The sequence below is a fragment of the Artemia sp. Qi Xiang Cuo genome, chromosome 6 (assembly GCF_049724085.1).
Source record: "Artemia sp. Qi Xiang Cuo chromosome 6, ASM4972408v1, whole genome shotgun sequence".
Lineage (NCBI taxonomy): Eukaryota > Metazoa > Arthropoda > Branchiopoda > Anostraca > Artemiidae > Artemia > Artemia sp. Qi Xiang Cuo.
The window spans coordinates 24,966,581-24,982,859 of NC_142799.1; the positions used below are offsets into that span (position 1 = coordinate 24,966,581).

The following is a 16,279-nucleotide window of genomic DNA, read 5'->3' on the forward strand; positions in this document are numbered from 1 at the left end:
TCTGACTGACCGGATTTCAAATAGTAAGCTGTACAAAAATGTTGTTCTATCCCAATTTCTAGGGCTATAATGAGAGGAAGATTGTGATATAGGGCTATAATGAGGACACGTTATGCGGATAAAAGATGACAGATTGCCGGAAATTGTCTCTTTCGATGAACCATCTAGGATCAGACGAAAAGCATAGTCGTCCACTAATGGAGTGGGAGGAGGAAGTCTTAAGAAAGAATTTGAGGGAAATTGAAACTTCAGGGGAGAGCGTAAATAAGGGGGCTTTGAATAGATGGCGATGCAGCAGGAGCGTACGCAGCAGAGTTGGCAGCCGTGTCATTTTCATTGTAAACAGAAAAGGCTCGTAGTATATGAAATCATTACCAAATCCATCGGAGGCTAAGCACTGAGGATCGGCAGAATAATGTAGATCAGGAAGAACAAAGTGTGATAGAACATATATTGTCTAGCTGGTGCTCTTTTTGAGAGAGCATGGCAAAACTACAGTTTTTGGCAGCTATTTCAAAAATGAGAAAAGCTGAGATACAGTCTCTAGGTGTAACAGCAACAATTGTTACAGTTGGATCTAGTGGCAAATTTTCCCTTGAAGTAGAAAAAGCCGTTTATAGAAGCTGATAGTACAAAAAAATCTTCTCAGTTGGGCTGTGCCGCTCCCTACATACCCATGTCTATCATAGAATGCCTTTTTTTCACGCACGTATATAATAAAGGAGTTCAAATAGATTCATATACGCACCCCCTCCCCCGCTCTCTCTCCATTAAAGATCTTATAAACCCTTCCTAAAATTTCTTATATTTTCAATGTAGTTTGCACATTCTTGGCACTGTTTCCAAAGTTTCAACCATTCCCCGAAACTGCGTGCGTTTCAATTTCTATTTCCTATAGATAATTGCTTAAACCAAAGTCAAAAAGAAAGAAATGAATGTTCTATATTCAGAAACATTATATACATATCCTCAGAATTTTTATAAACAGCCTGGATTGTAAGGTCCAACTTAATTTAAGCGATCAACATTTTTCGAACAGTTGACGGGAACTAATGGTTGAAAGAACATTAAATAATTGTAATTAATATCAGGAATTAATCAGAGCCGCTAATCAATTCATCCTCCGACTCTAAGTCTTCCCCATACACTTCCTGAATTAGGCTACCTGAAAAAGAGCACAAGTTATTTAAAAGGTTGAATTTCAAGGCTAACGTAAAATATTATTTAGATTAACAATATCACTATGATACCACTAGGAGTTCTCGGGTAAGCGTCCTTCAGCATCATTCCCTTCCCTTTGCCAATCTTTCTTTGGTAGGAATTTAATCCCCACTAGACACATGGCCTAGGCTGCAATACGCAATAAGTCTTTAGGCATCAGCATTGGGCTTCCAAGGTATGGGAGCCTGATAACAGTTTATTTAAAATAACATCCTTTTTTTTGGCTCGTCAAGGTAAACTGTTTCTGAGATTTTGTCGTTGAAGTAACTAATTGTCATAAATTTGTATTTTCAAGTTGAATTTCCCAAAAAAAGGAGTATCCTCTCCCTGAAGAAGAACATTTGAGCAGGTATAATGAATTATACCACAGTAGTTATTATAGGCATCAGCCTAGGGATCCCAAGCTGTAGGAGCCTGCGCATAATTGCAAAAAAATAAAATTTTTGGGTTGGTTGGCAACTCTTTTGCATTAACACTGAAATTTTCTACAAGACAAAAAGGATGAACCACCAAAACTAATACACCCTAAAAGCTTACAAAAGTTACTTTGGGGATCTTCAAAATCAAGTTTAAATACACACAAAAAGTAATTATTTACATTAAGTTTAAGAAGGGGGAATTAAACTCCCAAATCCTTCTATTGACTATACCACCGCTTGAATTATATTTTTTAAATTTTTTTTTTTTTTTTTTTTTTTTTTTTTTTAAAAGGAATAGGGGTGTTCCTTTGTGAAATTAGACGCATTGAATTTACTTGATTAACTAGTTATAATCCTTCCCTTGAATCTTCACAAAAAAAAATATGGCTTGAAATGCACATAGGAGACAATCCATACAGCAGAGTCAAATAATACCACAATAACAATACATAATACTGCATATAATACAGTATATAAGTTTGTATGCCCATACCCCACCTCAATATATAATAAAATGATTATAACAAACAACATTATATTCATAGGTCATAATATTTAGTTATTTTTGAATGGTATTATAAATTGGTCACATCTTATACTAAATAGCAGAGGAAAAGAAAATAACATTTGAAGAAACAAAACTCCCTACTTTTCACAAATGAGATGTTTTTAAAGTGATATGATTTGGCTTTCAATTTTTTTTTATATACATAAAATGTCAGACATGCATTCACAAAGGTTTACCAGATTTGCATAAGCTTAAAGGAAACAAATAGGAAAATTGACTGTTTTTCAGTTTTTCCGATACAGTATCATATATTGTTTATATACAGTATTACGTATATGTTTCACAATACAGTATATGTTTCATAATACAGTTTTTCAAAGCCCGTTTCTTCGAAAACTCTCATCTGCAACAGATGATGAAGAAGAAAGAACCCCTCCCCCCTTACCTGTATATTAGCTTCCGTTATCTGGTTGAAAATGTCTTTGGTAGCATGACAATTGCATAATTTCTATGATGTAAATTTAAACTACTTTCGTATATATTATCCTATTGCTCTTTTTAAATTTTCTTATAATAGAATTTTAAGAAAACCTTACAGCAAAATTGTAGTCAAACAGAGAGATTCGGATTACGTATCGCAAACGCACCTTAAAAGTTGAAATAAAGGTCCTTCGGAGGCATTGCTGCCGAATAGGGCGTCAAATCGACGTTTCAGTTGCTGGTACTGTTTTACAGGAGCAAGTAGCGAGGTTGTGGCCCAGCTTTGCTGCAGGCAGGGATCAAACCCTGGGCCCCGTATTGCCCAGCAAATCATCTATCCACTGGGCCACCACAGAGCAAAAGTCAAAATAAGATGATAATAAAAGTTTTGGTTACATTTACTAGCATGAAATGCATAATAAAAGACTAGTTTAAAAGTGTTGTTTTTTAGTGCGTATTTCTTAGTGCTAAAAAATAGTCATCTCCTTGTGCAATTTATCAAATAAAATCATCGAGTTTTAATTCAATTTTGATCTAGGCACGAAAATAAAATAAGTGCTTAGTGTCAAATGTAGTACGGTACATCACTATAGCTTCAGTTATAATTTGTAACTGAATATTCTTATTTGGGACCAAAACGAAAATCAAGGGTCCTTAAACGGGATGGGAATGGATCATAAGAAACTACTTAAAGAAAATTTGGGCATCATGAGATAGAGTAGAGAGCCCCTTTTGTTGTGATTATAAAATGACCAAGCGTTCGAGCTTTGCTCTCCTTATGTAATTTTTGGTAATTTTTATTACCGATTATGTTTTACCAATCACATTTTTATTACCATATATATACATAATCATAAATCATTTACCTTATGGTAATTTGTTGGTGCTTTTCATATCCTATTCTAATAAAGCGCACCTTGACGTGTAGACTAGAATCAAATAGACGAGTTCCAGTCATTTGTGACGTGCTCTTTGGACAAAAGAAAACATTTTTCAAAGTAATGAATTGTACAAGGCCGATTTAAAACATGTTTACGGGCTGAAGTCTAAACAAGTCGAATTCAATATTTCCCTATTCTTCAAACCATTTATTTAAGTCTCCCTTCTACTTTACAGTACATTCTTCTGCTCTCTTTTTTTTACCGCTTACTGCACATCTTATATGCCAAATCCATTTATCCTCAATCTTAGATTGTAAAACAAATAAATGTTTACTCTTTCAAGTATAATTCAACAGTGATGGTTTTTATTAGAATGCGTAACTTGTTATTTATATTATTATCTCTTTCTCTTCCCCTTTTCCGCGCGCTACCCCTCTACTTTTAATAACATAATACACAATACCCTCTTTAGAAGTCTCTTAAGCTTCAAACCTCTTTTTGAGAATCTCGTTCCTTAGAAATCATCAAAGATTGGAATGAAAGCGTCAGTCCACCCTCGGATTTTGAAGAAATCTCTCAATTTATCGTTTTAGGTTCAACATCTTTTCAGTTTGCTCTTCGATCGTTCTCGAAAATGCACGTCTGCTTTCCCCCTGAAATCTTTAAGCGATTCCGTTACAGAATTTGAAAGAGTAGGCCTATCCTGCATAAACATTCCTTTTGACTAAATTGTAAACTCGTCCATAGTCACCAAAAACTTAAACGAAAGAAAAAAAGTAATTTTTTAGGTAAAAGAAACATTTGCTCAGTGACTCACATTGCGATGGCATCTGTTGAAATGCCTTAACGAGAGCTTCCTTAAGATTTGAGCGACTTCCTAAGGTAGAACCTTCAAATACCAAAGAATCAGTAATGGTACATCTAAAAAAAAAGAAGTGATTAAAATTATACACACAAATATGAAACTGAAAGTTATGAAAGAAACACTAAAAAACTGTAAATAAAAAACCAAAAACAACATAAAGTACTATAATGATTTTATTTAAAATTTACTCCCCATAAACCCCTCAAAAATAAGAACGGGAATTATCATGAACATAGGGGGGCTTCCCACCTCCCAATACGCAACTATTTGCGTTAAAGTTCAACTAAGCTTAACTGAAAGCTTTTTTGAGTGCAACACATAAAAGTATGGCAATTACAAGCATTTCATTTACCACCAGCCTTTCAAATATTTGACTTGAAAATCTAATTGTCTAAACTATCAAATAAAACTAGTCAATAACCGCCTGAGATCTTGATGCATTGTAAAAGCAAAACAAAAACTTGTTGCGACATTGCACTTGTGATGAGTTTCAGAAGGGAGATCCCTAGTATATTCTAAATTTCTAGCATAAATAAAGCCTCTGGTTCAGACGGAGTTAAAACAGAACTGCAGAAATTTAGGTATGAACCACTTATTCCATAGATCATATATCAGGTAGCGATCGCATCTGCTACCTGGCTGAAGGACATTTCTCGACTTCATGGTGTGAAGCTACAATTGTTCTGCTACACAAAAAGACATCAAAGGCGAACAGCTTACAAGATACGAGTACCAAAATTCTGACCCGTATCATACTCCAGCGGGTGATAACAGTGTCATTCTCAGTTATCCAAGAATACCGAGCTGGTTTTCACCTGGGTAGACTGACCAATGACCAAATTTTCACAAGTTAGATTTGATCAAAATATCTAGAATAGCCCCTGTATTCCCTCACAGCAGTCTTCACTTTGGCAAAAATAACTTGCGGCTCACAAATAAGGGGGGGGGGGAGTTGAGAGAGGTTTGGACTTAGACCTGACAGACAAGCTAGTTCACGTCAAAACCGTCGAAGAAATGGCTGAAACGCCTAATGATCTACAATCCATAGCCAACAACGCCCAAGAAACAACTACCTCTTCAGGATTGATCAGAAATGCATCGAAAACAAAGGTTATGTACTGCTCATGAAAGCCGTAGGATGCGATTAAGCCAGACCTGAAATTTTACGAAGAAAATATTCAGTAAGTCAAAGATATCCTCTAACTTGACAGTCTGTTCACCAGCGGCAAGCCCCCCCCCCCCCCCCACATAAGACAAAAAAAGGTAGCCCGTCCTTGCGAGTTTTATTTTCCGAGCCCTTATACCAACATGACGAAGCAATGATCTATCCCTAGGGCTTAAGACACGACTTTTCAACACCCTGATTACCTCCATCGCAGTGTACTCGTCTGAACCTTGGACGCTAAATATGGATGACAAGTATCGAGTCGCAGCATTTGAAACTAAGTGCCTCCATTGAATGCCTGAATCATCCACTTTGATAAAATCTCAATTTTCGAGCTCCTCCAGCAACTTAGCATCAAACAAACAATCCTCACCAAGACCCAGCTCCAGCAACAACGGTGGCTTGGTTACGTCCAAAATATGAGTCAGTACTTTTACCTAAACATCATCTTCGAAGGCCAAATTCACAGCTTTCGCCCTCTTGGTCGTCCACCGAATAGATGGATGGATAAATTCGTGCCTCCCCACCTCATGGATCTTCTTCGTCGAGCAAAAGATCTTCGGACATACAGAAGGCACATGCACACCATTATGAATGCAATAGGTACCAAGAAGACCTTCAAGAAGGGGCATGGCTTAGTCAAGTAAGTTCAATAGAGTTCCTATTAAGAATTTTGGTGGATTTCCAGCACATTACAGACCCATTGTATAATTTTTAATTTTAAAAATGTTACATGAACAAGAAAACGAGCGATTATTCTCCAATAATTCCATGGTAATTTGCTAAATTAGCTCTGTGTTTACTTTCCATAAAATTATCCTTGTATTTTGATTCTTTAGACGAATAAGATGAATATCCTCATATATCACTAGCCTGGTTTGTACAAAAACTTTGATGATTAACAGATTATTAGTGCTGTTGCACGTACTAGCATATATATGGAGAAAATCCATTAATACTTTTGATAATTTCCCCTTAAGATTTCTGGATCTTAAGTACTTTTAATTATTTGCAAATACCCCCTAGTAAACAGTTTCTGAATACTATATACAGTCTAAGTTTCAAGATAAATATTTTCGAAGATAACACTCCTTTTCCATTTGCAAATAAGTATAGTTTATTCGCAAATAATATTTGTATTGTGAAAGTTATTTGCAAATAACTTTGTACTGTTTATTATCGGACAATTTTTGGTGAACCATAAACATATATAACATTTTCTGTCCTAATCAAAAATTCACCCAAATTATTTACATTCAATTCATTCCATTTACGTAATTTCAAAGTCATGTCTCAAGTTATCTGAATTATCGAGTCAATTCCACAATTATGAAAATAGGAAATTTATAAAGGTGTTAAACTAATAAACTTAATGAAATAGTATCAACCTGATCAAGAGTAGTCTTAACTTTGTCAAAAAGTAATCCAAGAATAAATTCTTGTCAAAAATTTGACCAACATTAAAGCAGAAACTATAGACAAAAATAGGAAAATTAGATAAAAGAATAAATAATTAAAGAATAAAAGTTGAAGGTTCTGTTTAAGAACAAAAAAGGAAAACTCTGTCTTCTTTCTGTTCGTGACTTCTGTTCAAACATGTCGTCTGTAAAAACACACGCTATGCAGTCTAATCAAACCCATATGAAAGAGAGCTTATTATGATAATAAAGCCTAATGAAATACTTTGAACATGAGCACGGCTAGTCTCAGAATCATTAAAAACAATCAAAAATAAATTTTCATCCAAAATATTCTTATGAATATAGATTTGGTGGCGAGAAAATCCGCGTGAAGACAAAAGGTAGTTGCTTTAACTTATAAAATTTGATAATTCAAAATTTTAATTTTTCTGTTTACTTACATTTTAGAGGTACCAGTACCCAAGAATACCTGAAACTTGATATGTTTCAGCATGTTCGCAGTTCTGTTTCTTAGCAAGTTCAATATGTTCATAATCACCCTCGCATTATAAGAAAAAATTGCAATTATTGAAGTGTAGAAGATTGATTTATTGCCCTTAGAATGGTTAAACCACAGATGGTTATATGGACCTCTCATTAGAACTTGGTCTTACAATCGATTCCTAATAAAAATAATTAATTACAACTGAATGTAAAGGAATCTATTTAATTAGTCTAAGTTTGGAAGCCTATATCTCTAAAGTCACTATCAAGACCTTACCTCAGCTTTAATCAGATAGTGATTAAATCAGGAGCGATTTGGTCCAGTAATGATCGAAACTCTAAAAAGAGAATTTTTCGTATTATTTTTTAGGGGGGGGGGGGGGTAATTTTCTGCAGGGGAGGATTTTCCATAGGGAAAATTTTCAAGGGAAAGACAACTTTCTGGGAGGAATTTTCCAGGAGAAATTTAACAAGGGGGATAGGAGATTGTTTGGCATGATTTGAAAAACGGTAAGGAACTAAATATAAAAAAAACAATTTTTTTCAACCGAAAGTAAGAAGTAACACTAAGAGTTGAAACGGATCCGTATGCGAGAAGGTCTGCCCTTCGTTAATCCCCTGTTCTTTACGCTAAAATTTAACTTTTGCCCACAGTTCTTGAAGAAAAACCGCTCAAAAACGGCGTCTAGCAACTTTTAGTGATAGGTATCTTAGAAGAACTCTCCAACTTTAGCGTAAATAATGAGGGTCGAGGTTGGGGCAGCCTCCCCTCATATATGAAATAATCTCTTTTCGTTTTAAAATCTAATGTTGCTCCTTACTTTCAGTTGAAAAAACTGATTTTTTTTTCTTCTTCCATTCCCATTAAAAATAGCCTGACAATAGTTTCCTGGTACGAGAAAAAAAAACAAAAAAAATTATAACCAAAAGTAAAAGCTTTCGAGTTTAGTCAGTTTGGGAAACTACATCCTGACAGTTACAGTTTGGACTTGGCTCACTTTATTACCGGGTCCTCTACTAAAGTATTTTTCTTTACCCGTCTTCGATGGTGACATCCGGATAAATGACTGAATTAAAAATGCGAACTCCCAAGCCCACTTTGCTTCGCTCTCCAATGTAAGAGTTTTTTATCGTACTTTTTGGATTGATCTGAGCTCCTGCTTCAATTACACCGTCGGTGCTGAGGACCTTTAAAAGAGAAAATAAGTTGTTACGCACACAAACGAATTATTTAAAAACATATGGTTAAAAACTTTCAAGTCAGACAATTCAAATTCAAATTTGCCTAGAAATTTTCGACTTTGACTGAAAGAGATATACAGGGAAAGAGAAATGCACCGATTCTTTGCACTTTCACAGGAGAAGGGGTAGTTGGCCTTTTTGGGCCCCTTTTCCTCTAAGCTAAGGTTTTAAGAAGTTTTCCAATAGGTTCTTAATGTCTTATTATATTTCCAGTTTTCAAAATCAATATAATTTCCTGTCCAAATAAATTCGTAAGTACACGTGCTCTCAAGGGTAATAGAAAAATTTCCAAAGCAGTAACTAGATTCCAGCCAAGTTAGTCCACATACTACTGCTACTACTGACAAGTCAACATAGACCAGGCCAACTGAGGCCAACAAAGCTACGCAGGTTCCTCCTCCTTCCCAGTCTATTCAAAGCCTCCTTCTTTACAACCTCCCACGAAATTCTAATTTCCCTTAAATCTTCCCTTACGACATCTTCCCATTCCAACCGAGGACTTTCCGTTTAGCTCTGGACAGTAGACCCAAAAACAAAATCTTCGGCAATCTGTCATCCTTCATCGCAGATCGTGTCCTAGTCATCTCAACCTTTCTCTCATATTAGCCCTAGAAAGCAGGATTAAACCACACTTTTCGTACAGCCTACTGTTTGAAATACGGTCAGTCAGTCGGGTACCCAAAACAATCTGTAGTCAATTTCTCTAGAAAACGTCAGGCAAATTTCCTCCATTTTTCGGAGCGCCTATGCTTCAAAATCATACTTGACCGCTGTCATCACCATAGCTTTCAATATTCTAATCTTGGTTCGCAGACTTATCTTCCTGTTGTTCCAAACTTTTTAAACAATGAAAAAATACCTTGGATCTTGGCTATTCTACTTTTAATATTTTTACTGCACCCACCGTCTTTACTATGGTAAGTGAAGCTGTCCACTTGCCCTATCTTTTCCTTATCCAACGTCACCTTTTCATCTTCACTTACTCGTAGCTTTAGAGACTTAGTCTTTTTAACGTTAATTTTCAAACCAATTCTAGCCTTCTACACTCAATAAACCTCTAAAAGTACATTCATTTTGCTCACACTTTCATCTAGGATGCTTCAATCATCAGCATAATCCGAGTCCAGGAAAGTTTTACTTCTCCATTTGATTCCATGTTCTCCCATTGACTTTCCTGTGCTCCTTAAGACAAAGTCCATAAAAATGATCCATATAGATGAGGATAGAAAACAGCCCTGCTTAACTCCTGATTTCATACGAAACCCGCTACTACCCTTATTTCCTAAAATAACCGCAGCAGCGTCATTCTCGTATATAGCCCTAATCACTTCAATATATTTGTCTGGTATACCCTAAAAGGATACGACCTTGGCTAAAGCTCTTCTGTCACCTGAATCAAACATTTTCTCATAATCTATAAAACTGAGGACTAAAGGTGTTTGATAACTCAGGCACTTCTCAATTACTAACCTAAGAGTGAAAATTTTCTCGACACATCCTCTACCCTTCCTAAAACGGCACTTTTTTCTTTTATAACTTTGCCCACAGCATCTCTAAGTCTAAAAAGTATCATCATACTAACAGAGACCAAGCTAATTCCTCTAAAATTACTACACTCCCTCTTATTACATTTCCTCTGAAAAAAGGCCTTTTAGCCTACCAGAATTCTACAGTCTCATGTAAATAATATTTCATATTCTTGAATGGGTAATTTCCTTCTGATTAGAAATTCTTTCTTTTTCATGAAAAAGCTAGATAGTTGGTCCGGCGTCAACTAGATCAACAGAAAAACCCATTCTTTGGTCTGGATTTTGTATTTACTATTATTTTCTGTTGTGTTTTTAATTTAGTTTAATTAATTATGCATTTAATTATTTTTTAAAAGTCATTATTTAATAATTTGTGGTATTTTTTTCCCACCAGTCCAGTCAATTACATTAATTTAGTAAATTAATGTGTTTTCATTTTACCATTTCAATCTTGCGTATAACAAATCATTTAATGTCTGATAAATAATTGAGTTTTTTGCGATTGCTATGTTCTTATTTGAGTAATTTTGTGCATCATTGTTATCGTTTTTCAATGTTATTGGCCATTAGGCTTGTATTTAAATAAACAAAAAATCATATTAATACGTCAACGCAGGCTTTTGGCCAAGGAAAATCTTTTTTCTAAACCACTATTGTATATAAATAAAAGAGCTGAAAACGAGGATAACTAAACATACGGCTGGTAAGAGTCCAGTTTACAAAGCCAATGTTCCATGGAAAAACAACGCTCAGCTTACAAATGAAATAAAACGGTGAATTTTAAGAATTCACTGAAGAAAAAAAACCAAAAAAAAAAAGGAAAAAAAAAAAAAAAAAAAAAAAAAAAAAAAAAACTACGGAAAACACGACTTAGAATGGTTGTTTAAAAAGTCAAAGAAAGGAGGCTACTAATGTCTGAAATATTCGTAAAAAAGAAACCGCTCAGGAAACAGTGCATCTATTAAGAAACGACATATATTGTTCAGTTGTTTTTTTTTTCACTGGTAGGGATTAAAATCTTGTGGAAAAAGAAACTATTTTATGACTCATAAAAAGCAATTGCTTGAAGAAATAAATTTGCAGCTATGGACTTTTTCGAGAAAAATGACGTTTTTTGGGAAAGTTTCCAGTTGATTTGTTGTTTAAAGCTGCAGATATTCCCCAAATTTTAGAAAATAGATATTTGACTGATACTGATTAGAAAACAAACATTACAAAGATATCCTTATAGGTCAATTTTAGGGTTGTTCTTCTTAGTTTTGAGCCGGTGCGCCTTCAGAATTAGCACCATCGGTCAACTCAGAAACCCCAAACCAACTATAAGAGATATAGTTCCACTCCCAGAAAGATACAGACCTATGTATCACAGACTATTAAAAAAAGGTCAAGCTAAAATACCATTTAAAAATCCTTTTCTTTCTTATTTCAACGAAGGTTAATGCAGCTAAATAGATAAAAAGAAGCAGAGATAAGAAGCAAGGTCTGTTAGTCTCTGATTTCAACATACATCTGGGATTCCACGTAAAAAGGTCATTCCGTGTTAATCTTCTAACTTGTTTCTAAAAATTTTCAAAAAAAATTGGTTCTAAAAGAAATTGTGCGGTGTAGTGTTGATTCTGTTATCTACAAGTAGTCTACATATATTCACCTCCTTCTCTAGAGCTTAATCGCATTGTACTCCCTACTTTCTAACAAGACAGACACGAAGACACACAAGTTGGTCCAATGATACTAAGGGCGAGACGTCGAAAACAGAGTACTTGAAGAACAGCTTTAAATGCAATTCAATTTGAAACGATCATTCTGGCCATTTAAAACCTCGTAATGGAACTATGTAAAGGACTAGCGGGAAATCGGATATTTAAATATACCCAGAGCCACGGATTTAGAAATTTTTTTTTAATAGCCTTCTCTGCCATTAAAACTAGTTCTATGACATCATGTCAGTTCTCTAGCATAAAGGACATATATGGCTTTTCATTGTTTTTTTTTTATATTTATCAATTATTTTAGCTTCTCCCTTTCGGAGGTTTTCTTCAATTATTTAATTTATTTTGGTTGAGCAGGTGTGAAGCCTTACAATCTGCTGGTGAATTTAGGTAAGAACTTGTATATTCTAGCGTTTACCCCTTTTTCCACTTATATTCGTTTTTCTAATGTCTTGGTTCATGGAATAATAAATAATAAAACAAATTTCATCAAATTAGCTTATCCAAAGACTAAGTCTTACGCAGCAATCCACGAGAGAAGGAGGGAGAGAGGGAGTACTTTGTTAGGAAGTGAAAAAAGGTCATTTATATGACAATTTTAGCAACTAATATACAACATTTTGAGAACGGCGTGATTCTTGGTTTCAGTAAATACAAATTTTATATCTAATGCACAAACGCAACTAGATTATTTTGTCCTTTTTTAAACACGATTTAAATCTGTTAGAGTAAGTTAATGCATGTAGCATGAAAAAAAAAATTAAGTGTCCATTACGAAATTTAGGCTTTAAACAGCAGTAAAATGTTGTTGTTTTTTTCTGACATGCAGCAACTATTTTGAGAATATTTGAAAATTCCAAAAATAAAACTGAAAAAGTGAAAAGCTTTCAGAAAGGTAGAAACGACCATTTATATGACAATTAAAGGAACTAACACTGGAAATTGCGAGAACGACGGGATTTTAGGGTTCCGTGAACATAATTTTATATTTCAAGCACAAGCACGAAAACATATTTCGTTTTTTTAACACAATTTAAATTGTGTATTAGCGTATGCAACATGAAAAAAATTAAGTGTCGATTACAAATTTAGATTTTTTTCTTTGACATGTAGCAGCCATTATGATAATTTTGGAAAATTCCAAAAACAACTTGTTATTTTTTCAGGCCATCAGTGCTTTACTAAGTTATTTATAATTTTACAATTTTGTTTATTTTAAATTCATTGTCAAATAATAAAAAACAAAAGAGGAGAAAAGCGAGAACGGGGCCAAAGAATACAAGGCCAAACAAAAATGCTGGATGAAACAAAACGGATACTTCGGGAGGACAACGGCTCCCCTTCTTCAGCAATATTAGCTAAAGTCTCAAAGAATCAACTTCACATTTTCTGAGCGAAAACGCGAACAATCTAGACCAGATAGAAACAGAAAGGATACAAACAAACAACTCGGAGAACAAGATTAAATAAAAACCCAAATTGAAGGAGCATATAAAAAACTATAATTGCAGAAAAAAAAACAATAGCAGATGAAATAAAATTAAAAGAATTAAAAAAATTTAAACCAAAAACTAAACTCAAGAAGCTAGCCACTCACACAAAATCCAACGACTAAAAATAAATTTATATTATAAATTTATATATACAGATCATTCAAGTTCCTTAAATATACAAGTCTGACGCTCTGAATTCAGCTTCATCTTACCTCAGTGTTAGCAAGAAAAAAATTGTGCACATTATCAACACGAAAACATTTGGAGGCAGCTACATGTGCATAAACAGCTAACTTTCCAGGTTCCTTGTTTGGCCAATCGCCAGAACTGAACTCCATAATAGTTGCATAATCATCATTTAGTAGTAGTGCTGAATGAATATCCCCTAAACAACGATAAAAATTTACTCTATATACACATTAAAAACAAAAGGGGTTATCCTTGAAAGTTTTATTTATGGAGATTTGGTCATTCCAAAGACATTGATTGAGAATTAACCCCTCGCCAAAAGAAAGCAAAAATTTTCCTGGAAAATTTCGAAGAACACAATGATGTGCTAAGAAAAATTCTAAGAAAAACTGTACTTGTTTGATTTCTTAAAAACATTTTGGACAACAAACACTAGTCTCAAAAATCCAATTATTAAACAGCTAAATTTCAGAAAGGTATTTAGCATTGTTGTAAAGAAAAATGACATGAACGTAATTTATATTAAAAATGGCAGCCTGTATTGCAATAGCCTATAATCAAATCGGCACTTAAAAATTTGTTTCGAATTACTGGCTTTATCTAAATACTGTTAAAAAAGAAAATGAAGTTCAATCAATTTCCAAGAATGCAGTTTGTTATTGTTTGCACTCGATACAATCGTTCCATATCCGACAAAAATATAATTTTTAGCACATATTGTTTCAGTATCATTACATTCAGCGCTCAGCGAATGTTCCGAAAACGTTCCACCCGTTGAACGTTAATATTTTATTTCAACACCAGTTCACGCTGTTGTTTGGACAAGGAACGTTCGCCAACTAAATTAGTGAACAATTTTAATTGTCAATATCAAGGTTGAAGCGATAGTTGCAACCTAGTAAACAACGAACCATGACTCATAGTTACAATCATAGTCAAATTTAAAAACAAGTTAAAAAAAAACAAAAAAAAACAGTCAATTGAGAAAAAATCGCCATTTGAAGCTGATTCAGAAACACTGAAATGACGTCGAATCGAAACTAAACCTGCATTATTGGAATAACCAGTATCGAAAACTCTGTACAGGAAAGTTAAAGCTCGACATCTTGAACAACAAGAAAACCACTTTTTGCATGGGCAGTAGTTATATATCATGTTTCTTTTCATCACCGCTAGCAGGGCACTGAAACAACTTAGAGAGCAGTTTGTGGGTTCATTTGAAAGGAAATCCCAATATCTAGTGCAGTTTGCAATTATCAAGATATTATTGCAATTGAATGTAAATTTTCACAAAGTATTCACACAAGATTATTTCTTCCATGTCTATTATTACTGTTCAGAAAAAAAAACAACTTGATAATTACTTGATAAAATCACTCAATAAATCACTTGATAAAGAAAAAAAGTTGCTGGAGTTTGCAACAAGATCGCAGAGATAAGAAAATTTTGCCAATGAGAGCCGAGAGTGCATTAGAGTGAGCCAGTATTGCCAATGTGAGCAAGAGTAAGGTTTACAATCAGTTTTGTCAGTTTAAGTAAATCAACATCTACCAGTTTATTCGCCTTATTATTAAGAAACGATATGCAATTTAAAGATGGAAACAAATAAAGTTTCAGCACTTAAGGATTTTTTTAGCCAATAGCTAAACAAGACGATTCTACGTCATCTTTTTATAAATAATATCAAAAACTGAGAGACTGTTTGATCAGTGTGTCTTAACTTGTCATTAAAGGATGACAAAAATAAGGTCCCACGGGATATGAATCTTAAAATGAAAAAAAAATACTCTAAAAATACTCTAAAAATAACCTTCTTCTACTTCACCATCCCTTCTCTTGAATTGCTCCTTGACTAAATGACCAATTAGATCTTCTTCAATGTCCATATAATTATGGCTGAAAAAAGATAATGACAAATAACAGATAATAACAAGAAATTATCTTAAGAAGTTTAAGTTCAACTTGGAAACACATTTTCTACCCTACTTCAAAAAGAGGGTAATACATCTGTCTAGCTAAAAAAAAAAGAAAACGCTAAAACAGAATACATTCACTTCCAACTCCCTCCCCCCCCCCCAAAAAAAAAAATCCTAACACCCCTAAAGATTAGTCTTTTGCGATTTACTAAGAACTAAATTGATTGCTTCAAGAATTGTCAACTGAAGGTCTACAGTTTTACTTGGCCATCAGTGTTTTTATACTTACTAATAGAATGGAATAAAAAGGAAAGAATAGTAACAAAAAACTTAATAATCTAAAATGGTAAAACTAAGTTGATTGCCATAAATGAATTTCTTTAGGGAATGTTTTTTTTTTTTTTTTTTTTCATTCGGACTGCAGCAGTATTTTTATTTTACTTAAATGTTATAAGTTTATTTTCTCTAAAATGCCATTTTTCATTCAACCGTAAATGACACTCTAGTCTTCCGAGTGAGGGGGGAGTAGAAACTATTAGAGGGTAACAGCCTACAAGAAAGTATTGCAAGAAAAAAAGGGAGTAAAACAGCACAGATACAAAAAGAAAACAAAAGAAGAAAACACCAGGGTCAATTAGGTTTGAATTTGATTACTTATCGGGGATTCCATAGAAAAAGAAAAATTGCATATCATAATGTCAGTCTAGTAACCTGCAACTCGAATCATAAAAAAAAAAAAAAAAAAAAAAAAAATAAAA

The 16,279-nt window shown here is 34.0% G+C and overlaps 1 protein-coding gene across 2 annotated transcripts in view; it reads right to left on the bottom strand.

The window, feature by feature from the left end:
* Positions 1 to 925: 925 nt before the first annotated feature.
* The window catches only part of eIF2Bgamma (eukaryotic translation initiation factor 2B subunit gamma), a 31,879-nt gene continuing 16,525 nt past the window's right edge, over positions 926 to 16,279 (bottom strand). Inside the window, exons 5-9 of one of the 2 annotated variants that reach the window (XM_089090107.1) lie at positions 15,416 to 15,501; positions 13,629 to 13,786; positions 8,480 to 8,631; positions 4,327 to 4,430; positions 926 to 1,165 (exon numbers count right to left, since the gene is read on the bottom strand). In XM_089090107.1, the coding sequence (XP_088946233.1) occupies positions 1,095 to 1,165; positions 4,327 to 4,430; positions 8,480 to 8,631; positions 13,629 to 13,786; positions 15,416 to 15,501 (571 nt within the window). In that variant the 3' untranslated portion in view covers positions 926 to 1,094. Of the gene's footprint in view, positions 1,166 to 4,326; positions 4,431 to 8,479; positions 8,632 to 13,628; positions 13,802 to 15,415; positions 15,502 to 16,279 lie in introns of both variants that reach the window. The other variant, XM_089090106.1, reaches the window with a different exon arrangement.